General features: G+C 37.1%; 1 protein-coding gene across 3 annotated transcripts in view; it reads left to right on the top strand.

Moving 5' to 3' along the window:
* Positions 1-26,239, top strand: part of rabgap1l (RAB GTPase activating protein 1-like) — a 112,728-nt gene that overhangs the window by 70,263 nt on the left and 16,226 nt on the right. Inside the window, exons 14-19 of one of the 3 annotated variants that reach the window (XM_008406579.3) lie at positions 1,748-1,861; positions 7,908-7,982; positions 10,075-10,200; positions 11,684-11,827; positions 15,511-15,552; positions 20,610-20,738. In XM_008406579.3, coding sequence (XP_008404801.1) covers positions 1,748-1,861; positions 7,908-7,982; positions 10,075-10,200; positions 11,684-11,827; positions 15,511-15,552; positions 20,610-20,738 — 630 coding nt within the window. Of the gene's footprint in view, positions 1-1,747; positions 1,862-7,907; positions 7,983-10,074; positions 10,201-11,683; positions 11,828-15,510; positions 15,553-18,689; positions 18,840-20,609; positions 20,739-25,459; positions 25,725-26,239 lie in introns of those variants that run through there. The other 2 variants (XM_081606158.1, XM_008406580.3) reach the window with 2 other exon arrangements.

Raw genomic sequence — 26,239 nt, 5'->3', positions numbered from 1 at the left:
TAATGAGGCTGTTAATTAGCAGAGGCATGCATGCTTTATTAAATCAAAGTGTTTACAACTTTAACTGTCAAACAAATTCTGGACGGTATTGCAAATGTTGCCATGGTAATACGGCCGTAATAAATGGGTTTAACTGCGATGGAATAGTTAAGCAAAGGTAAGAAAGTGAAAAAGAGCTGCATGTTATTTAAGCTAACAAAGTTGCATCTTTATCTTTATTTATGCATCACAGCATAGAATCACTCAAAAGTATTCACACCCCTGTCGAAATTGTGTATTTTAAAAAGCTCTGGAGAATTCCCATGTTTTGTAAAGAAAATATTTAAATCTGAAACAAATTGTTTCTGAGGGCTGCACATGATGCCAACATAAGGCAGCATGTTGATCTTTATTTCAAAGAAGGTGAAATACCTCTAAATATTTTTCCCTCTATGGAAAAATATTTCCATTTTCCATTTTTATAAAAATCTTGTTTTCTTGTCATAAATTTAGCAATGATATAGAAAAATTTGCAAAGTTGAAATTTAGGTCCTCTAAATTTAGAAATTTAATTTTACCATCCAATTGTGTCTAAAAAAACCTTTTCTTTTTTTTTTTTTCTTTGGCTGTAATGTAATGTCCTTCCATTTCCAACACATAATATACAGAACAAAGCGCCACCTCCTCACTACAAATCTCATTAAAGCAGAACACACAGCTGTGCCAGCAGCTTTAAATCCTTTAGTTGGAGTATGGCAGATACATGGAAAGACTCTGAATCTTAAACATAAAAAATTAAATTAGAGAAATTATGTCAATCAAAAACAGTGGTACAGGCAGTTGGATAAATGATGTGTGCACAATTGTGTTACCAGTGGTTTTACATGCTTATGAAGCTATGAACTCATGCAGTGGTGTAACTTTTCTCAGATTTTGACTTCATATTTGTCAAAATCTGTATCAGTTGCGGTGAAAAAGATGTATCTTTAAATTAAAGCATATATTTTGGAGCCGTTTTTTAAACTGGCAGTAAAGATTGGACAGATATTGAGTCTTTTAAGGCTCAGCCAGATTTTTCTTACTCTTATAAGGTCATACAATTGTAATCCTCAGAACCATTTAAGATGCTGCTCTATAACAAGACAGATAAATGAATATGTATAAAATAAAACTTTATATTTGTTTCTGTCTGACATCAACTTACCTGTTTAAGGTAGTTAAATAATTTCTATGTCCTAATTGCCAAACTAATGAGAGAAATCTTAGAGATTTTAGTTTAAAAAGTCAGATGTTTACATAATTTTTTTTAGTATTTGGTGAAACCTTTTGTACCAGACTGGTGAAGGTCTTGATACATTGGCTGCTTTCTTTGTACATTCATGATGTCACACAAGGAAATGGTGTGTTTGTTGCTGTGAATTAACTTAAATAAGAAGTTCACAAAACCTTGACATTATCATCTGGATGCTCCTAAGTCCCTCTAATATATAGTAAAGGTGTATGCAAACTTCTAAGTTTGAATAGAGTAAAAAAAATAGCATTAAACGATAGATGTTTGTAGAGTTTGTGCAACAGGTTGCATAAATGTGCACGTGAGAGGAATATCAGCAGAGTAACAGGCGATGAGTTCAAACATTGCAACACATAATACTGGAACAATTCAGTTTATATTTCATTGTATTGAAAGTGATCTGAATGTAAACTTTAAAAAGGATCAATTTAAGCTCAGTTGGTTTTGCCTGAAGTATGTTTACCCTCTGTGTTGCAGGACTCGGCACAGGAGAGCGTCATCACCCGTGACATCCATCGCACTTTTCCAGCACACGACTACTTCAAAGAATCCGATGGAGATGGACAAGATTCACTCTACAAGATCTGCAAGGTGAGCCCAGTTCCTAACAGGGAGGCAACAATATTACCTGTTGGCTTCTATATATTGTTTATCAGAAAAGAAACATTTTTGACTATATTATTTGTTTAGCTCACCTTTCCCTAAGGGAATATTTTAAGATGATGTTAAGTTTCTATGTTTGTTAGAGTTACTAATTATCAGATGTCAAAAATTTGCCTGTTAATATAATGCAAAACATTTTTTGCAAGTCTGATCAGGCTTAGTGATTATTTTTTGACTTACAGTTAATAATTTACATTGTTTTTGTCTTTACTGATACATTTGTGTCAGTCTGTCCTGCAAGTATGGAGGGCTGATCCTGCCAAAATTAGCAACAAATAACATAATTATTTTTATTTGTAGTATTTATTAATATGACTATTTACTAAAATATTAATCAAATTAATAAATACATGGTTTGATAAAGAATGTAATGTGCCAAATATTGCATCCAAAAAATAAGAACTTATTTTCAACAGTATTAATTTAATATTATCTTTTGTTAATTAGTTTCCATTTTTATTCATTTATTTATTCCTTTTTCCATATTCTGTATTTACTTGGCAATTTTTTTAATTACTTTTTTCTCATACATTGATTTTTCTCCCTTGTCCAATTATTTAAAGACTTTTTCTGATGTTTTGTACTTCTTTCTCTTTGTAAGATGCACAGTGACAAAGGAGCAAGACTGGTGGGCGGAGATTCAGAGTGATCTTCTCTCCTATTGGTCAACTTTGGATCTTGAAGTTGACCAATAGAAGACAAGCAGACTCTGAATCCACCATATTTAGAATTTAATGGTGGCCTAATGGTTGCATCTCACATGCTAACATGCTAAGAGTCATTAGCTAGGCGAAGTGATTGCTGCCCTCCTCCAACTTTTAAAAATCATTTCACAGTTTTGTAAATCTGCTTCCATTTTGATGTAATTCTGCAAAACTAAATAAAGAAAGACGCTTCTATGACTAGGAGGTCCCCTGCATTCTCTCATGCTGAGGCAATTTTCTATGAAGATACGCTTTTTTTCCAGACAGAACCAAGGTCGGCACCACAGAAATGTGTCAAAGTGAGTCCTGCTCCCTGTCTCTGCGCTTCTTTTAACCACAGTGCTGCTTTTATAAACTGTTCTGCACATCCTGGATGTATTTCCAGCTGTTCTGTCACAAACTTCATTATCTCCCCGCTGCTCCAGTCAGTCAAGTTGCTGCACGGCTTGTTATTCTCAAATATCTACCTTTTTTGTCACATTTAGAAATAAGACCTGCAGGATGGTTCATATCATGCTCTCACTGACGTAAATATATAAACCAAACATCCAAATTAATATCTTTACAGTGAGATGAATCTGTAGAGGAAGAAGAAAAAAACCTGCTTAAATTTTTAAGAACCCAATAAACTAGGAGTTTAGTAACCTGCCTAAAATGAAACGGTCACAATTGTTTTGAGAACAGTAACATTAACGTTCACCATATTAAATTACATAATAAATTAATAATATTTTGTATTATTCTGCAATATAAAATAAGATTTGTTGTGAAATTTGCAGTAGTTTACAAACCTAAAATGTTTCTATTTGTATTCAGTTGACCGTCTACTCATCAGCAAGTAGAAACGTTTTAATCCTTAAGTAATTTGAATATTATTAAATCACAAGTTGTAAAACTAGTTCAGTATAGAAGTTCTTAATACCAAATAGGATTGTCACAATAACAAATTTCGCTGGATAATAAATCGTCCCAGAAATTATTGTGATGATATTGTTGCTTTGAGACGATTTTCAACTAATATGTTGATAATGAGGTAATAATGTATACGTTCATCCTCTCAGTGACGAATAAACTTTAATTTTACACATAACACTCCACATTGAAGCTGGAAAACAATTTAAATATCCAAAATAAAAACCAAGCACAACCAAAACCATAAATAAGATGGGTTATGAAGTCTTTCTAAACAAAATGTACCTTCAAAAAACATTAATCATTAATTTGTCGTGTGAAATTTATTAAAGTTTGTTTAGCTTTCAATTGATATGGTCTTCATATTCATTTAAACAAAAAGCTGACAAACCAAAGAAAGGAGCTTCCTAACCTCCTTTCTTTGGAGGTTAACAAAGAAAGGAGGTTAGGAAGCTTCAATAAAACTGAAGCTTCCCAGTTTTATTGGGAAGCTTCAGTTTCCCAATAAAACTGAAGCTAGTTTTGGTCTAATGTGCTACTACTGTAACTTTTGCTGTTTGTGTTTTTGTTGCACAGTGGAAACAGAGCATGTTTGGTCAGTGCTGCAGGAGAACCTGTCAGGAAGGTTTAACATCCACTCTGGGCCCAACTGGGTCAGAGTCGTGCCAGCCTTCATTTGTATGCAAATCCATGTAGATTTTCAGCTGTTAAGGTTGGTTGGATCTTCAGGCTTTAACAGGCATGGAGGATCCAGGACAAAGTTCATTCTCATCTTTATAACTTCTTTCGTTTCGTGCCTGAAGTGCTTCGTTTCCAACCTTTATTCTCTGGGGAAGGTCACCTGCTGACTTGGTGCGTTTTCTCTCTAAAATCTTTTGTTTCAGAAACGTCCCTACTTGGGACACGATTTCCTCCATCAGCAATAAGCTGGAAAATAAAACCTGCAGCTCTTTTCTATTTTTTATTAAAAAACAGAATTTTTCTACCATATTTTGCACTTTTATAGATGCTGGCAGTGTGTTACTGCAGGCAGCAGAATATACAGCTCTGGAAAAAATTAAGAGGCCATTACAAAATGATCAGTTTCTCTGATTTTACTTTTTATAGGTTTATGTTTGAGTAAAATGAACATTGTTCTTTTATTCTATGAACTGCTGACAACATGTCTCTGATAGTCCAAGCAAAAATTTTGTATGGATTTGCAGAAAATGAGAAATGCTCAAAATAATGAAACAGATGCAGTTCTTCCAGACCTCAAATAATGCAAAAAAAGTTTATATTCATTTAGAAACAAAAACACTAATGTTTTAACTCAGGAAGAGTTCAGAAATCAACATTTGGTGGAAAAACCAGGAGGTTTTCAGTGGGGTTCAGTGCAGAGGGCTCAATGTGTCTAAATAGAATTACCCCAAGTTATTATGACTAGATTCTCATAATTAAACAAAAATGCTTGTAACTTGGTCCTAATACTCCATTTTACAAGGTAGAGAAGGGATGATTGAACTAAAAAACACTGTTTGAAAATAGTTTCTGTCATTTGTATTTATTTTTTTTCAGAAATGGCAGCGAGCAACAAAAAAATGAATCAATTAAGATTAGAAATCGGATCTGGTATAAAAAAAATCTGAGATTATATTTTTAAGCAATATCGCCGATTCCATCCATCCATCCATCCATCCATCCATCCATCCATCCATCCATCCATCCATCCATCCATCCATCCATCCATCCATCCATCCATCCATCCATCCATCCATTTTCTTTACACCCTTGTCCCTTACTGGGATCGGGAGGGTTGCTGGTGCCCATCTCCAGCTAATGTTCCGGGTGAGAGGCGAGGTACCCTGGACAGGTCGCCAGTCTGTCGCTGGGCAACACAGAGACACACAGGACAAACAACCACGCACACACACACTCACACCTAGGGACAATTTGGAGAGGCCAATTAACCTGACAGTCATGTTTTTGGACTGTGGGAGGAAACCGGAGTACCCGGGGAAAACCCACGCATGCACAGGGAGAACATGCAAACTCCATGCAGAAAGACCGGGGCCGGGAATCAAACCCAGAACCTTCTTGCCGATTCTTATTACAAATCCATGCCACACTTTTTATTTTATAAATGGTGGAAACTACACATTATTCTCCTTCCACTTCAGATAAACCAACTATAAAACATGTTGGAGTTTCAAATACTGTTCTCTTTGTACTTTGTATCCCAGTACTTGAGAACTTTACGGATGGTATTGCTGAAGTTTTAACAAATAAAACCCCACATATCCTTACAGAACTTTACATAAGGATTAATAAGACATTTGAACCAGCAAACATTTCCACAGTTACTTGCTCTACGTCTAAGAATAGAAAAATCTGTCTTCTCCACAGTTGAGAAACTAGGCGTTTTTTGCAGTAATCCACCCCTCTGAGTCCATTATCTGCCCGGGCCAACAAATTTAGATTTCACCCACCAGGACCTCCCCCATCCATCTGTCAGCGTGCTCTTCTCCCAGCCGAGTTGGGGACGTGTGAACGCCACACTCCATCAAGCATGTCAGCTTGTAGATTACACCGCAGACAGCGCCACAAGACTTCTCCATTACCTCCGCATCAAAATACCAAAATTAGCTGAGCACAGCAGCAGTGGGACTGTTCCTGTCTGCGCTTTTCTTTCTGCCCATCGTTTAACTTTACATGGAAAAGAGTGAGCATCAACTCAGCAGCTAATGTGCTGGGTGTGTCGATTCAATTTCATTTAACCTTTTCACATTTTGTTGTTGTGTTACAAGGTTGAATGGATTTTATGTGACAAACCAACACACAGTAGTGCATAGTTGGAAATTGGAATGAAAACAGGGTATTAAATAGAGTCCAGTCAGGTATTGCTATTAATCTAATTGCAGGTGCTCTGTGAAGGCCTCAAATTATTATTAAAGATCATAAATGAAGCAACAGCTTCTTAAAAACCAACAAGGCAGGTCAAGAATATCGTCTTGGAGAAGTTTAAATCAGAGTTGAGTGTCTCATTGATCAATATTTAAAAGGAAACAGTTTGCAAATATACCAAGACATCACTGTTTACCTAACCTAACAGGAAGCGTAATGAGAGCATTAATCAAAGTTGCAGCAAAAGATACTTCTGCAAGGCATTCACACAAGGAATCACACTTTCCTGATTATTTATATAGAAACATTGCAAACTGTGTTTTTATTTCACTTAGCAATTATTCCTCATTTTTGTTACTTTACTGTAAAATGCCACTAAAACACTGAGGTTTTAACCATCTTAAAATGTTTCCAGGATTCATTTAGCTGTTGCAGTGAAGCACAGATCCACCAAACAAAAACACATGAAACAGATTTGCCTGAATTTTGTATCACGTTTCTTCTTTTCTGAGACTTTTTACACTGTGGCTCATTTATAAGCACTCCCCTTTACCGCAGTTTACTGCATCGATTTATTGGACTAACAGGCACAAACCCAAGGTTGCACACTGTAGTTATACTCTGTGTCACTTGGTGAATGCAAGGACAGTCTATATGAAGCCTTTACAGCAGTTGAGTAAAGGCAGTGTAGCCTAAAATCCCATCCTGTTTTCAGAGTTTATACGCTCTAAAGTGCTTCAGTCATCTTTTTAAAAAAATCTGTTTAATTAGCTGCAGAACGTCTGTGCCATGTTAGCAGACTCGTAGAAAGTGACATTGAACAAGGTTGACACGAACACAGAAGGAAAAATGAGACTGAGAGGTGTTCCTCTGAGGAAACTCCTCTGGTAAAACTGAAGTGTTACGGAGAAGCTGTCTCTCAGGAGATGTACTCTGTTGGCACTGATGTTCTGACAGCAACAATTATATTGCAGCGATACACTGGAGCGAGGCACAAAGCTTTTAAGATCGATTGGTCTAGATGTGAATGGCTGCTGATCCTCAGATTCTTGCTTAAGAAGGGCGGGTAAATGTCTGGAGCACATAGATCATTTTACAAAAGGAGAAACACGCAGAACACTATGATATCTATTTTTCATTATCTATAGCTTCACTAATGATGTGCACCTAATTTATAACAGTTTAAATAGGTTATTTATGGTTCTATATTTACGTTTCTGTGCAAATGTTGACATTTTTGGATAAATTAGTTTAGTCCCACATTAAAAAAAAACTGTACAGCTTTTTATCATTCAGTCCTGCTTTCGGGTTTCAAAGAAAGAACTAAAGAATTCAGCCGGCTAAAATCTGCACTTTAGTAACTTTGGTTTGTCCATCGGGTGTAAATAACCTTAAAAATGCCATTGAGTTCATGTTTGTCTGTGATAAAATTACCCGTTTAAATTTTTCCTTTCTGTTTTTTCTGTTTTTTGCAGGCTTATTCTGTCTATGATGAGGAAATCGGTTACTGTCAGGGTCAGTCTTTTCTGGCTGCCGTTCTTCTTCTACATGTGAGTAAACTTGTCACCCATTAAATCTCCATTCATTAGCTTAATGATTAATACAGTCAGAAATGTGGCCTCATAACCTTGCCTGTTACATTTTATATAAGAACTAATGACGGGTAAAACCGTGATTTTTAAAAAAAAATGTATTAATACATATACTCTGTCCATGTATATGTGATGTTTTCAGCCTCTCTAAACAACATTTTTTATGTTTTACTTCACTGGTTTTGTGCAGATTTAAATGTTAAACTTTTGAAGCGTCCAACTTATGTCTGAATCTAAGTTGGGTGAAAATGACTTATTTTCTCTGCTGTGTTGTGTTTTTATTTACCTATGTATTAATTTGCATTCTGTGTTTTTTTAGTTTTTTATATATATAATTATTGTTGCAGTATCTCGTGTCCATGTTGGAAAACGGACAGAAATGTTAAAAATTGTGACTAAAAATTAGATATTTCTTGCAAGAACAAAGTTCTTTGTAAATTTGAACACCTGCATTTCTGTCACTTAAATACCTTTTATGTTCATTTGTAGTTTGTAAGCATCTTTATGTTGATGTTTTTTTTATTTATTCTTTCTTTTTGGTGTTTCTTTGAGCCACTTATAATTTGATTCATTTAATAAGAATATTATTTGCCGCTGTTTTCCAACAACGAAAATGTCCAACAAAAAGACACAAAGACCAAACAACAACTACATTTAACATTGGTAGAAATCAAAGACATATATATGTAGTGTTATATTTCACATGGGGTGACTATTATTGCCTATTTCTATTACACAAATTTTAACTGGAGGAAATTTTGTGAGAGAAAGTCTGCGAAGACAGATGGAGGAGAGAGAGAAGAGGTGACACATGATGGAGGAAGTCCCAAAAGGAGGAGAGGCTGGAGGAAGTTTGATCAAAGTCCAAATGCCAAGGGCAGGGGAGGTTAAAGAGCGGAGAGACGGAGGGGAGATGTCAGGAAGGATGAGGAAGGAGAGTCATGAAGAAGGGATGTGAGATTAAATGAAGAGACAGAAGGAATTGGTGTGGAGGAGGAAGAGGAAGTTATGGAGGAAGAGGCAGTAAAGGAAGAAAGGAGAAGAAGGTATAAGAGGGACGCCATGGTAAAAGGAGGAGGATGACTGGTTGTTTATAGACAAGGTGTCTGGAATATTTATTGGGTTCCAACTTTACCTGCAGAAATGCATTTAGCTCCAAACACACACGGTCTCTCTGATTAAATATCTCCTCCCTCTCTGTGTGTGTTTGCGTGGAGCCATTAATATCCACAAAGACCCAGTGTTACATTTTCTCTCATAAGCTTTATACTTATATGCCCAAGCAAACGCAGAAACATGAAGAGAAGTTATTCACAATAAAATCGTTTCAGGCAAAAATTTACATTTTGCACATTTTCGTACTTCTATTCGGGTTTAGACTAAACGATAAGCAAATGTTTTTTGGTTTCTGGAAAATGAAACTTTGGAATGTAACGTCACAAATCACCTAGCAACCCCAGCAAAACCCAGCCCGTTACCTAGCAACCCAAGCTGAACTCCAGCATGTTTTTGCCAGCTGGTTTTACCTCTGCATGCGCTGTACAATGGCTGCTGGAAGAGACGAGTGTTTTGTTGTCGACTTACCATCCAGAAACAACTTGCTACATTCTAGCTAGTTGTGCAGGAGGCTCTACTTTTGCTGTTCAAAGATTTAAGGTTGTATAATTGTGCATCTGTTTGCAGCCGTTTTGCCAGTGTAAATGGGGGACGTGGCCAGCAGCAGCAGCTTAGTTCGATTTAAAATGACAAGAGGTTCTAAAGCAGTTTGTTCTGAAAGGACCTCAAAATTGGTAAAGCTGAGCAGACTAAAATCTCATTTTCTAAGAATGATTTAGTGTAAAAAAAAAAAAAGAAAAGAAAAAAAAAGAATGTTTTGTTTAGACCATAGACCTATCCTAAACAGGGTCATCCTTAAAGTTATGTTTCCAACTTTCCTCTGTACATAAATGTTTATTTTATAGACAGTAATAATTTCACTTATAACATCATATGGACATTTTGTCGTTCATGTATCTGTTAGCGTCGTTAATGACGTTCTGTGTGTTTTCAGATGCCTGAGGAACAGGCCTTCTGTGTCTTGGTGAAGATAATGTATGAATATGGCCTCAGAGCTCTGTACAAGAACAACTTTGAAGATCTTCACTGCAAGTTCTATCAGCTGGAGAAACTAATGCAGGTCGGTGAAACCATCCTGTATGTTTTAAAAGACAAGTCACAGTGAAATGATAATGTTTGCAAACACAATCCTAACTGGACGTATTACTAGAGTTTTATAAATGTATGTTTTAGGATTGGACATGTTGGTCTTGCATGTTGTTGCAAACACTTTTTTTAAGTGTTACAAGGTGTTGCATCAGTTGCATTTTCTCACATATATGTCAACTTTCCCCTCTAGTCACCAAATATACTTGAATGTCACAAGAATATGGAGAGGTGTGTTGAAAATCAAGCCTCAGTAAATCTGTGACGACCCTAAGAAAAACCAAATTATCGTTATAATCAAATGCGGCAAACAACACCGGTGGAGGCTTTGTGCAAGTTTTATAACATCAGTCCACTGTTCTCACTGTATGTGACCATAAACTGTAATATAAACAACGAAGAGATAAATTAAAATGGAACTAAGAATTTACATTTCCTTTAAAATGCAAAGTGAATGTGGAAAACTGTATTAGTCCTCTCTTGTTGAAGAACTGACCAGGAAACCAGCAAAATGGATAATAGGAAAAAATAAAAGACTAAAATGTCTTTTAGTCTTTGTGTTATGACATGTACATAACACAGACATGTGTTATGTACATGTCTGGTAAATGTACATAACACTGTTCAGCTAGCACCAGCTTTTATGCCATCATTAACAAAAATACCAACTTAGTTAATGTGCTAACATTAGCATGGTAGTTTTGAGCAGTCAACATTTTCTACTATGCTAGGATTAGATGCTACTATGCTAAATTATATTCCATTTAGATTTAGCTAACATGTTAATCGATTCTCAATAGACATAAATACCAAACCATAAAAATGCAAAAGTGAGGTTGCTAATAGCTGCTAACTCTATCTGCTTGCTAACATTGGCTATTATATTAGCCTGTAGCTAAGTGCTAGATATGGCACTTTAGCTAATAGATAACGCTAGATAATACCACCTGCTATTCACACAACTGTTGATATACGATTATTAGCTAAAATACTAACATAATGTTAGTGTAATATAGGAGAATTATTTCTTAGGCAAATTTATGCAGTTGACTTTTTGCAGCCAAACTTTTTGGAGAATATTTTGAATGTGAATTTCTGTAGACAAATTTTAAGTAAAAAAACAATGTACATTGATAATTGTGCTCAGATTACTAATATTATAAAACACTCTTTATTGACTAAATTTTAAAACTTTGCTCATTTATGGTTGACCCTTTTGTTATTGTTTTCAAATCAACATTTTATTAGAGTGCAGTGCTGGTCATAGAATTTCTTATGCTTTTTTAAAGAGCTTACTCTGATTTTGGTTTCATTTCGGAGCAAACGCTCACTGTTATGTCACTGAAATTTAAAGTAGAAGCCATGAGCAGTACTGCATCCTTACTTTATATTGCTGTGAGGGTTGTTTCATCTCACAAAAGACTTTCCTTATCCTATTTTTCATTCTGCTCTCGCAGGAACAGCTCCCAGACCTTTGGGCCCACTTCCAGGAGCTGAACCTGGAGGCACACATGTATGCCTCCCAGTGGTTCCTCACCCTCTTTACGGCCAAGTTCCCCCTCTGCATGGTTTTCCACATCACTGACTTGCTGCTTTGTGAGGTAAAGGCAGCACAAAGTGGTATACTTGGAGCATTGTGAGAGGGATTTAGTCTACATTGTATGTATAGAATCGCTTAATGGGAAATTCAACCATCTGGAAACATGAAATAAGATGAAACGGCAAAGTTAATAGGAAGAAAGGAGAGTGGCAGACATTAAAGGGTTAGCCACCATTATGGATGGACTAAAGTGATCACAAATGGGAATGAAAAGAGATGATTGTGGAGGAAAATGGTTGATCTGAACCTATAGCCACAAGTAGAGATGTGGCCAGAAGTTTACATACACTCCTCATTGGTATTAATGTTTTCGGAGCTTTTAATTGTGCTTTTAAAATTATAACACTGAAACAAATTAGAACTGGATGCACAATTTTAATTTATTGTATTTTTTTTCTAATCCAATCAAAATGACAGCCTTAAATTTATACTGTACATTCATCTACTATTATTTTTTAAATTTTGGTCTTTCTCACTTTTCTCACCTTCTCACATTTCTGTCAAAACATTTGACGTCTGAGTTTTGACTTTTTTACCACTTGGGTTTTTTTATATCACAACTGCAGAAGTTTGCACTTTTAGAGTTCCTGGCAAATTATTTACTAATTTAATATAATTAGCTAATTAGCTAATTAATTTATTTATTTGTATTTATTTATTTTTCCTTAACATCCCAGTTGCTCTGTGTTTCTACTATATTTATTGAAATATATTTATTTATTATTATTTTATTCAGGTATTCGAGAGTTTCTATTTTTTACATTTTGTTGCGCTTTCTTATTGCACAATGACAATAAAAGTAATTCTAATGTGAAATACCTGATCTTTAAGCACATATTTTCAATAGGGATGAGGTTGGGCTGTCTAAGTAAAGATGTGCTGAGATCTCTGCCCTGTTGGAACATTTAATTGTGCACAAAAAAGGTTTTAATCAGAAACTATTGGCTGAAGGTGAAGTAAATAAATCTGGAGGTAATCCTTCTCATTTCATCTCATCTGCCTCTTTCCCATCCCCTTTGTGCAGCTCACCAGCACCACTGGTAATGAAATGGACCCTCAGATTGACCACCATGCTGAGGGTTTTAAGGTTTAAAGCCTCTTCTCGACTCCTTCAAACATGGAAGCCTGCCCTACTTAAAAATTATGAGCTTCAAACTGAGATTTGTGCCAGAAAATCAATAATTTTAAACAAGCTTTTGTACATCTGACAGGAAAAGTAGTTGACAGCAAAAAACATTTGGGTTTTATTCAGTTGATACGAAGTATTTTACCTAATTATTAGCTAGATTATAATTGAAACCAGATTTTTTACAAACTTTTTTATGTCATCTGTGTGGCAGAATAAGGGGTTAAACTTCAGGTGCCAAAGTGATTTCTATTTGCTGCATGCCAGAAAATCTTTGACAGGATCGTCTTAAACTTTCCGCAAATTCAGAGGTTGATATTTTCTTGGTATTTGATAAAATTGCCTTTTATAATGTGAATATAAAATGTTAGAGTTTGTGAGTACAGAACTCAATTCTCTGGGGATATTGACACTCTCACAAGCTCCAGCTAACATTTTTAGAAACTATATTGCTGCTGTTTGGTTCATTTCTCTATTTTCTTTCAGAATGTACAAATAATTATCAGGCTGACAACTTTACCTTCTTCTTGAATGCTATGGTAGTTTGAGTTCATGCGCTTTTTATGCTGACACATGGCTGTTTGAACAGATGAAGGCAGTCACTTCTAGGATTTTGAGACATGAATCAACCTCATCAAGAGCTTTAAAAGTAATTAAATCGCAATCTGGGGCTCCAAAACTGTTAAAAAATATAATAATCTTAGTGTATGAAGGTATCTAAACTTCTGATTTGAGTTACTGAATGCTTACAAAAATCAATTTTTTGATATTTCTTGTAATAAATTTGTAGAAATTAATTCTAGAGTAGAAAGTGATTCTAAAACCTATTGGGGTTTTTATGAAAAGTTTCTTTGCACAAACAATCAACATGAAATATGTTCCTCCTCTTTCCTGCTGTCCTCCCTCCTTCTCTTTCCTTCTGTGAGCCTGAGGCAGAATAATTAAAAGTTTCCTTGTTTTTTCTCAGCCAATGAGCTGCAGGATGAAAACATGCCAGTAAAACCTCAGCTCTCGCATCCAGCTGAAACTCTCCTCTTTCTGGGTCTAAATTTAAAAATTAAACAGATTATCTTTATTTTTCTCAGTTCTTGGCAATAATCTCTATCTAATTCACAACCTCGTTTACCTAATTTCTTGAACAGAGCTGAACTTCTAAGCCTGTTTTTATGATTCAAAATGTTCAGCCTTTGTTTTTACTTCTCAGTCTAGATATTTTTTCTCATTTGGAAACCATAAACTCCTTTTATGTCTTTTTTTAAAAGAGTGACCTTGCTGGATCTGCTCAATTCGCCTCACTTTAGTATTTGTGAAAACTTCCTAACACACCCATACTGTGTCCTCCCCTTTCTGAATATTTGGCTTTCATCTCCTCTGATTCTTCCTTGCTGGGATGAGTTGGTATTTCTTTCCCTCACACGCTCCTTTGATCTTGGCTCAGCATGGTAGCACCATCTTCAGGCCCACAAAGATCGGTGTGTGTGGAGGCAGAGCCCATCCTCTTTTCATTTTCTTCGGTTATTTTTGGAGCTCTCTGGATATTTTTAGCTCCATGTTGCCATGTGAACTGGTTGTCCCAGAGACCAAGGAGAGGGGTGTTCCCATGCAGAGCTGGCATCGGTTCTACATTTTCTTTTTGTGTCAAAATTGAAAGAAGTGTCACAGTAAAATGGAAAGCAAAGAGCAGGTTTTTACAGTGACCACGGGCATAAAGCTAAGAAAGAAAGCTGTGAAACACTTTTTTAACAGAATGTAGACAATATTTTGAATTGTAACAAATAGGGAGGTCATACCTGAGTTCATCTTGAAAGGAATATATTACACAAAACTCACATTTTTGCTTCTAAAAACAGCCCAAGCAATAAAAATAAAGAATCCCAGTCAGTTTTTGGCAATAAGTTTTTTGGTGTCTGAAAAAGGAGCCATTTCAAAAGCCTTCAGAATGTAATGTCACAAATCAGCAGAAAACCCCAGCTGAGCCCAACCCGTTGCCTAGCAACCCATTCAGAGTCAGCTGGTGTTTTGATTGGAGAACCAGTTCTGATTGGAGATTAAAATAGGCAGAACTGACCAGACTAAACTTACATTATCTAAGAATGATTTAAATGTTTTGTGGAAAATTAAGGCTGGTATTTACTCCAAAAGTGACAGGACAAATGCAGGTTTTTGAGTAAAAACTATTGAAATCTATGCATCATTTTTCTTCCATTTCACTATTATGCTATACTTCCTGTTGACTTGTCACACAGATCTACCACGACCCTCTCTTGAAAGCAATACAATATTTATGTAAGATGTAACTAAATAAAACATTTCAGGAGGTATAAATACTTTAGCAGGACCACTATAGAAATATCTAGTGTTTCTATACGGTATCTTTTACTTGTAGTTTCAGAATGGGGTAATATTGAATCTGGAGAATTAATGTTTTGAAAAGAAAAAATTAAGCTGATAATGAAACTTAAAGTTTACAAAAAAATTTTTTCGTTTTTTGCAAAGCAACAGGAAAGTTGTCTCTATTGTTTTTCTCCTCTTCTTACATCTTTCTCTGTGTCTTAAAGGGACTGAGCATCATCTTCAATGTGGCCCTGGCTTTGCTCAAGGTTAGTAATAAATTTATACATTTATTTAATTCTAACATCTTTTATTGTGTCTAGCTAAACAATTAGCTTCTATGTAAAACTTGAGCATCTTTTGTTTTAATGTAATCTTTATTTGATTTGCAAAAATACTGTACAGTTTGACTTCCAGCATCATCTCTAAAATTTGTACTAAACACTGGAGCGTTGGGTGTCCTTTAAATTCATTTTTCTAACATTTGGCGCCCTCAAGTGGGCATAAAAAGAGCTGCATCTAGACATCGGGAGAGCGAATGCCTTTGCATAGTTTGGTATGAATAAAATGCCGAAATGATTAAGAAGAAAGAAACAATAAATAAGACAAATGTATTCATTCTTACTTTCTAAATGAAAAAATGCTGCAGTGGCTTTGTTCATGTCATGTTGTCATGTCTTCCTGAATTGTGGTTCTTTAAAGACAAACATGGGGCCTCCTGTTCTTTATTTGCAGTAGGGATGTAAATGTACACAAAAATGTACTTAGTTGGGTTTTAAGGTCTCCGTTCAGTACTGAAAATTTTGGTGTGAATACATATTTGTTACCCATCTATTAGACAGACTGCAGCTCTAATTGCAGTGGGCCTTTCATACATCAGGCATGTTTGATGTATGAAACTCCAGTTGACGGTTTCAAAACAAAAAATAGGTAAAGATTAGCTGAAAAGCTTTAAAGTTAGAAAGTTTTTAAAGGCTGTATTAGTCTAAAATGTGGTACTACTTCATAAATATACTTTATTAGGGGGACCAAGCCACACGAATGAGTTTGAGTTTGACTTTATTGAACAAAGTTATATACAAGTAAAATAAATTTAAAACAAAAGCAAGAGAAACGACAACAATAACATATATACACGTTCAAAGCAGAAGTATAAACTTATATTTACACCCACCTCATCTAATGAATTAGTATTCATTTTTACTTAGTGTTTTACTTAGATTTTCTAAATCCATATCAATCTCTGGCACAATGCATGCCCCTGTGAGCAAGACTCAATCGTTCTATATCAATACAGAACAGAATAGACTTTATTAATCCCCCAGAATGCATATTTGTTCACTAGTTACTCAACCCAAATTGTTAAATATTAGTAAATAAAACATAATCACGAGCAACATAAAATTAAGAATAAATTTATTTCAAAATTGCAATATTCCACGATGCAGTAATAATATACAACTTCACTAATTAGTAACAATAATATTGATAACAGTCGTAATAATTGTAATTATTTTATATATCAAAGCATGATGAGCGTCTGCAGAGACGACGACAGGCTGCTGCTCAGAAAACAGCAGAGGAGAACGTTCTTATGAAAGTACAATAGATATTTCACCAGCTGTATATTATTTTGTTTTGAATAAACAGAATAATTTATTCGTTGCATGCACACATAAAAAAAAAACGATGATGATGCAAATAAAATTTCAAACGATACCATAGTGAATATAACAATATGGCTGTGAAGAAACAGTCAGTTTGATCATATGGTAAAACTATGCGAATGTTTATATATTTTTGACAAATTAAGCTATGTAGAAGCAACGTGGAGATTTTGAGGATTCAGTGGTTTGAAATGGGAACAAATGAGGAAGGTCAGGATGATGAAGAGGAGGAGGAGAGTGGAGGAGCTCCCACTGCCTGCCTCTTATTGGCCGGTCATGACGACATTATCCTCCGATGCTCCCTCCTCCTTCCTTCTGCGCTCCCCGCTGCTCTCACCACCCCTCCCTTCATCTGCGCTCGCCTCCCTCCCTGCCCAGCTTAGCAGTTGCTATCCACATCACAACAGGAGCATTGGCTATAACATTAGCAACCTGAGGCAGAGGGAGAAAATCTCAGCTTTCGGTTCTTTTTATCCCACCCTCTTCATCTTTACCTTCCTCGGATTCATGCTCGGAGCATCTTCTTTCCCTCGTTTTCTCGCCTTTTTGCCTCCTTCTCCTCTCCTTCCATCTCTTCCTCTGCTCTCTCTCTGCTGAACATTTATTTCTACCACGCGTTTCTTCCGTCTACCATCTGCAACGAAGCCGCCCCTGCCAGCTGTTAGCATTTCAGCAGTTAGCATCACAAAGGTTGGGAGAGGCTTCATGGGAAGCAGTGAGGTGTCCTTGCTTTGCCTCGCCCCGGCTGCTGGGCAGGACCAACATTTCTGACAGTGCTACAACATCGACTCATGCCAGCACTCATCCTGTGTGGATCAGAAGTAACTTCCTCTCTGAAGGAGCTGGCTTCATCTGAAAGATCAGACCGGATGCCCGGCTGCTAACAGGATCCTGCTGGAGCAGCTGACTGGAAAATGATTTTACTCACTTATCCTGCGTGGATCTGTGAAGAAAAAGAACAGTTTATGTTTTCTGTTCCTTCTTGTTCTGGTTTTTAATGCATCGCTGGTTTGCATGAGTCCAGCACCCACTCAGCCATAAAGTAACAGAGCATCATCTCCTGCAGGCGGAGAAGTGCCATATTTCCAGCGTTAACAAGCCTCCTCTTGTCTCTCTGCGTCGACTGTTCCAGCTTCAGAGAGCAGATGAAGAGCTGTGTTGTTTTGCATTTCAAAGAAAGCTAAAGTGTCGTCAGGGGAGAAGGGATTTGAAGTTTAACATAAAAGAAGAAATCAAAAAAAAGGTGGGGTTCTCGTCTCCGCTTCAGTTTCATGGAGCAGCAGGCCACGTGTTGAGCCGTTTTGTTGCTAGGCAACAGCATACCGGACTGGAATTGGTCTGAGTTTTTGCAGAGGAAGCCGAGAAGGAAGTGTGACTGGATTTCCAGAGTGAATAAATATTCCGCTGTAGGACTCAGCATTATGCAGACGGCGGTGTCGACTCATCGTTTTCTGACTGTGGTTCTGAGGCATCAGGGGGCCGAGCTGAGGCTCTGACAGCGGGACAAGCTGAGGGGCCGCCACACGACGTCCACCAACAGACTCAACTGAGTCGCCGCTAACTGAGTTCCATCGCACCCCGTCGTTGCTGCGCCGACGTCGAAGCTTCTGCCCGACACCCTGGAGTCAGCTGCCAGCGTGGCCCCGGAGCGGGACGACCCCTCCCCCCTGCCCTGTCCCACCCCGCCACGCTCCCCGCTGCCCTCTCCGCCCCCTGTCCCGGCCCTGAACCCTCACCTGACCCTCCCGCCCGCATGCAGGGCGCTGGAGGATGGCGAAGGAAAAGAGGAGGAGAGCGCCCAGGGCAGCCAAACCTCAGCGGACCCTTACTGCAGGGTCATGGACCTTCTTGGGATGGGACACAGACTCTTCGTCCCCAGGCTGCTGGCGGTGAGACGAGACAAACTGGAATAAACCTCCTGGATTAAATTTGCACGGCATGCATTGTTGATTTTTCTGACTCATCCTGAAGATAGAATGAAACAAAAAGCAAAATTTCATCCCATTATTTCATCTGCGATTAGGACTGGAGAATAAATCAGTAACAATATGTATCGCAATAAACACACGACATGATCAATATCAATAGATAATGTGTCTGACAGAATATTCAGTAGATAGGATATTCACTGAACTCCGATCCAGAACCGCACAGCATTCTGGGAGACGTAGGCAGAGGAAAATCTTTAGCCGCTCAACTTCTAACGGGAAGCTAAGCAATATTGGTGGCATCAACTAACTCACTCACTCTTTGGTTACCTAGCAACGACCTCCTGAGTAACTTGTGGTTACCTAGCAACGACCCCCTGAGTAACTTGTGGTTACCTAGCAACAACCTGTTGAGTAGCTTGTGCTGCAGCAGTTTAAGTTTCACCACTGTGCCTCATAACTTCTTAAAAATGAAAAACAACTGCGCTGAGTGAAAACTGTGGATTAACTGGAACGTCACGCCTCCAGTTTGGCTGTATGTCAGATATTTAAAACAAAAGACTAATCAATAGTTATTGATATTGACTGATATAAAATGCTTTTATGTTTTTCAGCCGTATTGTCCTGCCCTCTCTGCGGTTACAGGTGCATGCAGAATGACTCTGCTTCCTTCAGACTTAAATTTAAGATGAAAATGAAGCTGCTTTCCTCCTCTTCATGACATCTAGTCTTTAATTAACTTAAAAACTTACAGAAGCAAGAACAGACATGTTTCTTCGAATAACTGACCCAAAAATCTGCCCATGCCTTCTTTGTGTTAAATAAATATATAAATACAGTTACTTGAAAGATTAAGAATTCTAGCAAAGTAAAAAATAAAAATAAGCTTGCTCCTTAAAATTTACTTGCAAAAGTATCTCTACCCCTTGAACTTCTCCAGATGCCACATTGCAAAATTTGAGGGTTTTTTTACTGAGATTTTATTAGATGGATCAAACAATGTTTTAGATGTTTTTACAGTGCTTGTAGAAAAGGAAAACTCTGGACATTAGAGAGTGACTTACAGTGCAAAAACACAAAATCATACCGAGGATGTTTGGTGTAATTTCTAGTGCAAATATGTTGGTAGACTTGAAACAAGACAAAACTAACTTAAAAGTAACTATTCGACCAGATATGGGGGGATTGTTTTAACTCAATAATTCCTTGATATTAATTTAAAAGGTTCTGGTTATGAGTGAAATAATCTGCCAGTGGACCAGAATTTTTGACTTATAATATGCGATGAATGTCTTGTTCCACTGGCAGATTATTAATTTGGTTATAATTAGTACTTTTACATCAATATTAAGGAATTATTGACTTAAAACAAACTCCTATACTCTGCTGAAAAGTTACTTGTAAGTTGTTTTTCTTATTTTAAGTTTACTAAGATATTTGCACTAGAAACTAGAACAAAAACACTTAAAATGTTATGTTTTTCATTATATTATCAGTAAAATGTTTATATTTTTCTCAATAAAAAGAGATTACATTTTCCTTTTTTACTGTTCTACTCTATAAAGTATTTGCTGTTCATGTAAACAGAAACTGTGCTTCCTCATGTGTTTACCTGCATGACTCTGACCTTGTTGTTAATCAACTTGCATGCAGAAGAAGACACGTTGTGGAGTCTCTGAGCTTGGTGTTTGTGCTGCTTTGTCTCATCCACCTCTTCTTGTCTCCCTCCAGACGTCCAAAGAAGACCTCCTGCAGGCGGACTTTGAGGGGGCTCTCAAGTTCTTCCGGGTCCAGCTACCGAAGCGCTACAGAGCTGCAGAGAACGCGCGGCGGCTAATGGAGCAGGCCTGCAACATCAAGGTACCACAGGAAAACAAAATGCTTTTGTTTGGTGCTAAACTTCATTTTAAACTATGAAATTAAGAAATAAAAACTCGGCACACTCTAAATACCGTCCTGACTTCTTAATTCATAACTCACATGGCTTTATTTGCATTCTTTTGGAGCCTTTAAGTATTAGTGCAGTAACTCTTTTAAAGAAATGCATTTAGAAAATAGGAAAAAACTGAACATCTAACATTAGAATAAGCAAAAAAACAAAAAATAGACATACTCTTTACCGTCTTTCTTTTACATTTTAATTTAATTGTTCTTCACTTCAGTTATGAAATAGGAGACCTATTTTTTCTCAGAACATCAGTGTCTGTTTTCATTAAATTTTCTCAGGCGCATGTTACCATCCTGCTGCTGAAAGTAGGCTGCTGGTATTTAGGGAATTTGCTGAAATCACCAGAGACCATAGCGGCACAGCGTGTTCTTGATATGTATGCATGTGTGTATGTCAGCAGGGTGGGGACTGATGGGATAGGAGAAGGAAAAGGTGCATAACCAGGAATGTTCTCCATTTGTTAGATTTTAAAGGAGTTTTTTGCTCCCTTTTAGGCAAGACACAAAAGTACAAGACTCCAGTCTAGAGTAACAAGTTCTAGGCGTTTGTATCACCCACTGTGTGACTGTGTCTTAGCTTTAGTACATACAGGATGTCCACTCTGTGACTCACTTCTTATCTCTGGCTTTACTTGTGAAATCTTGCAGAAGTACAATGTGTACAAAAGTAAAAACATATAACATGCATAAATATGCAGATTTGTCAGCCTTCTTCTCATGAATGAGAAGCAAATGCTGCTTTCTAACACATTCCTTTTTTGAATCAAAGTAAAAAGTCAAATCACGCCGTTTCCAAGCCTTCCTGCAGTTCCTGCTTCCTTGATTTGGTTAAATATTGGTTTATACTGAGGTTTATCTTGTCTGCACTGCTTAGGTTAATATTTTAACAATATTCTGGATTCTCAAACATTAAAAAACACTTCCTGATTCCTCACTGAAGTGTTCCTTCATGCTACTTAATAGGCGAGATAAAGAAAAAGCCGTATCTTTTATACTTTGTATCTCCTTCTCTTTATCTTTCCGTTCTCCGTTTCTTCTTGCGTCATTGTATCTGTTCTATATTTATTTATCTTTTCTTTCTTGACTCCTGAAACTTGAGTTCCTTTTAACTAAAGTTTTTTTTTTGCCATTTTCTCAAACAGAAATGCAAATATAACATGCAATTGGGTGGATGATTAGGATTTTCTGTCCAACTTTTTCATCCTTATTCAACTTGTCTTAAGCAAGGCGGTCTGCATGATTAAACACAACTTCATCTTTTTTTTCTAAATAAAGCAGGGCGTTGCATTTTACGCTAAAAACGGGGAAATTGCAAAAGAAATTACTTTTATTGTTTCACTAATAATTAGGACCTTATTGCATACATTTTCTTGTTTATAGAAATGTAATCCCTGCAAACTGCCAAGATATTAAAATCCTCCACGTTCCTTAACAGATGGATGTTGAAAGCTGAAATAAAAGCCGGCAGATTTTTGTACTCATCCGTAGAGAGCTCTAGTTGAATTTGCCAGAAAAGTAGTTTTGGATCTGTGGAGTTAAGCTAACAATCACAAACCAATACCAGCCTTCAGTTTTACACTCATGATTTAAAAACAATACAGATCATGAACACATATTGAATGATATAAACATGAAAAAACATCTGTGGCTGCCTGAAACTTTCCTCATGAATTTATGCCCCTCGTCTGTTATATTTTTAAACCACTTTCAAGCTTTAAATAGAATATTCCCTGTGGATGCGACGGCATGAAGTGAGTCGGATAGAGATGGAGATGAAACAATGCCTGTCATGCGTTTCATGCACTTTTCTTCACTCTGTTTTCACTTCTGTCTTATCCATCTAACTTCAGCCCCCTGCAGGTCAGAGCAGGTCACATCAGCCTGCAGTGTAACAGCATCTCACACACACGCATTCACACGCACACACACACATTTACACACACATTCACACACCCATGCACGTTTCCTGTCTATGAAAGCTTCACATGCATCATAATCTACTCTCTGGAACAATCTGGAATTTATTTTCCATGTCTGGATAAGTGTGGAGAAAATAAAAGGATTGTATTCCAGAATTTATTCTTATCCCAATGTCGAAATGGTCTGTCCATTCTTCCTTAAATCATTCATTCCTTCCTTCTTCCTTTCATTTTTTCTCCTTTCCTCTTTCGTATACTTATATAGTTCCTTGTTGCCTGTCATTCTTACTTCCCAACTCATTTCTGCTTTCCTTTCTTTCTGTCTTTCTTCTTTTTTTGGTATTTTTACTTTCCTTATGTCCTTCATTTCTTTCCTTCCTTGTGTTCTCCTTTCTCTTTCCTATCTTTTCTTTTCCTCATTTCCTTTCTTATATACTTTTCTTTGTATCCTACCTCACATCCTCCTATGTGTCCTTCCTTCCTTTCCTTACTTTTACTCTTGTATATTCCTTGTTTTTTGCCTTCCTGAGGGCGACTTTAGTATTATTATTTTTATCAGCAGCATGTAGGAATGTCGTTAGATTTGTCTGCTTTTACTTTCAAAAATAATATATACAATTATTTTTTATTTAGTTCAGTTTTTTATAGTACTAATTCACAGGGCAAATAAATAACATTAAATCTCTTATGTAGCTGAAAATTTTAATTTCTTTATGAAGGCTAAGAAAGTACTTTTGTTTTTCATAAAGTATGAATGTAAAACTCAAACATCATCCCACTAGAAGACAGACCATCTTATACAAGATGCATTGCTTTTCCTCACCATTTCTTCCCCATATTTCCATCTGTCAGCATTTAAATCGGATCAGCTGAACTCCATAAGCAGCTTAAAACTGCGAAAGAATTTCTCGGCACCTTTCCTTGATGAACACAACGGGTAGCGGAGTGGCTTAAGCTTTCTGCGGATTTTAGGAGGAATTTGAATTTCTCAGCCGTTTTGAAAAATCCATTATACCCACAACCAGAGTGACGACTTTAAAAAAGCAGATGAAAGTCTTTGCATTGATTTCCTGTTTACAGGGTTGATTGATCAACCATCTGGGAATCTAAACTTCAATAAACCTTTGTTTCTTTTTCAAACTAACTCAAAATAAGAGTCAGGAGTGTTGAAAAACCGTAGACTTAAAGCTTAACTTTGAGTCACGGGTGAAGACGCAGACGCTGTGGTAATATTTTAAACTTCCAAGATCTAAAGATAAATGTAAACCTACAAACATGCGGAGGGAGCTGGAGGCTGATTTTAGTTTGACCCCATGCAGGAAAGGTCAAGAATGTTAGTCAGGAACTATGCAGAGGAATCAGGCGACTCCAAACTCACATGAAGCCAGTTAGAGATACTTTTATGTAAATTTACTTTTGAAAGTCTTTTATATTAAAAGATAGTGTAGCAAATGAGTGTAGCAAATAGAACGCCACACTGAAACACACTGAAACATGTGTAGCCATTTTGACCCATTAACTCTGAGGTGTACAAACTTTCTGTCACGTGTGTCAAAATCGTCATAAAATCTGTTATATTTTTAATGAAAACTTGCAATGTGATGTTTCATTTTACCAACTTGGTAGTTTAATTAAATAAATGTAATCAGATGTGCTTTTTATTGTAAAGAGATATGAAAACAATTGTAGAGCCAAAACTTAAGAAAGGTTTTGTGGATTTGACACTGTGTGGCTGGAGCTAAATAAATTTGTGTGGTTATTTAAGGATGAATACTTTATATTTTACCAAGATTTCTGCCGCGATTAAAAATAAACCACCTGCACCAACCACCTGTGCTCAGGAGCTAACTTTTTAATATTTCTGAATTGCAGTCAAGAATAATACCAGGTGCCACTAATGGCCCCTAAGCCACACGTTGGACAACCTTGTAACAACTAGAATTTACATTGGCGATAAAAGGGTAGTAGGTTTTTTGTTGCATAAAAAGTTAGGCTAATATAGATCATTACAGAACATTTAACCACTTTTAAAGTGATCAGTTTTAGTTTATTAGCTGCAACCGAAGTTTGTTTTGCATTTAGTTGCAAAGGTTGGAGGATTTGTAAAGAAACTAAATTGGTAAAGAAATATTTTCTATAAAAGTTACACACAGCTTTAATGATGGAAAAAGTTTATGTTGGTGATGGAAATGACTTCTCCCGGTTTGTTTCTTTAATCTTAAATGTTTTATTTCCTAACAGCAGACTGGGAAGCTGTTATCAGATCTCTTTTATTGAAAGCTTTAATTGATTCCTCTGGGATCCTGCAGGAGCTCTGACAGCTTTGAATTTTCTCTCTCTGCGCCTTCTTCTGTGGGAATGTAACAGAAGTCACTGCGGTTGATGTGACTACTTCCTTCCTATGGCTCATACACACTTATACAGAGTGTAACTGTGTAAACAGGCCTTTATCTTTATTTTCACTAGCAGCAGGAAACAGAAAAAACTGCAGCCTCAAAAGAGCGTTTGAAGGAGGGAGGAGCACAAACAAGAGAGAGTGAGCAGAAAGAGGGAAGTGCTCAGTGGAGAGGAAGAAATAGCAAACTCATCCTCCTGTCACGCACTTCTAGCGTTACGGAGAGGGAGAGACAAACAGGTGTGTTGTGCTGCTCTCTCCCTCCTCTTCCTCTTCCTCCTCCTCCTCCTCAGTGGGCGTGGCTTTGCCTCTGTGGGACTCTTGAAGGCAGCCAGTTGCCTTCTGCGCTTTCAGAGAGAAACAAAACCTCTCAGCCGCGCACGGACTCTTTACTTCCCCACTTGGTTCCCTCCTTCCTCTTCGTCCACTCCTCCTCGCTGCTCGGAGCAAGCAGGAACCAAGATGATGCAGGAGGTGTCCATCATGGTGGCCTACGACGCTCATGTAGTGGATCGTCCAGGCGAGGAGGACACCTTGGCTTGTTTGGTCGCTCACTCTAAACCGCTGCGCTCTTTCAGACCTGTGGTAGGTCTGCTTCGTTTTCGTCTCTCTCTCGTCTTTCTCTTTATTTAATTCAGAAAACTGCAGTAGAGCTGCTCTTAGAAAGATGCATTTTTAATGAAACTATGTATTTCTTTCCACGTGGTTGACGCTGCGTACTCTTGAATGAATGTGTGGGTGTTCATGTTTCAGGAACAGTTTCTGACGTTTGGGGTAAATTGAGTAATTGTGTGCACGGGTTTGAGCTTCCCTCTCGTGGGTAATTTAATTCTTTGACCTCGTTTTTCTCCTCTAATCTCCAGGTGGCTTTGTCCTTATTTTAATATTCAAACATTGAGGCTTCTCTGTCATGTTGAAGTTTTTCTCCTTGCACTAAGTTCATATTGTTTTGCTTTGTTTGTTACGTGATTTGAGATCTGAGCCAGGAGTTTTGGGACTAAAGTCCCATTTTCAGCATCAGGGATTCAGGTCAGGAAGCTAAAAGTGGTCCTGGTACCATTTTCTATCTTTTAATTGTGTGTCCTCTATCAGTGCTGACC

The sequence above is a fragment of the Poecilia reticulata genome, chromosome 4, assembly GCF_904066995.2.
Source record: "Poecilia reticulata chromosome 4, P_reticulata-male-v2, whole genome shotgun sequence".
NCBI classification, from domain to species: Eukaryota; Metazoa; Chordata; class Actinopteri; order Cyprinodontiformes; family Poeciliidae; genus Poecilia; species Poecilia reticulata.
Note: the sequence above shows the minus strand (reverse complement) of the source record. Positions and strands in the feature narration are given on the sequence as shown.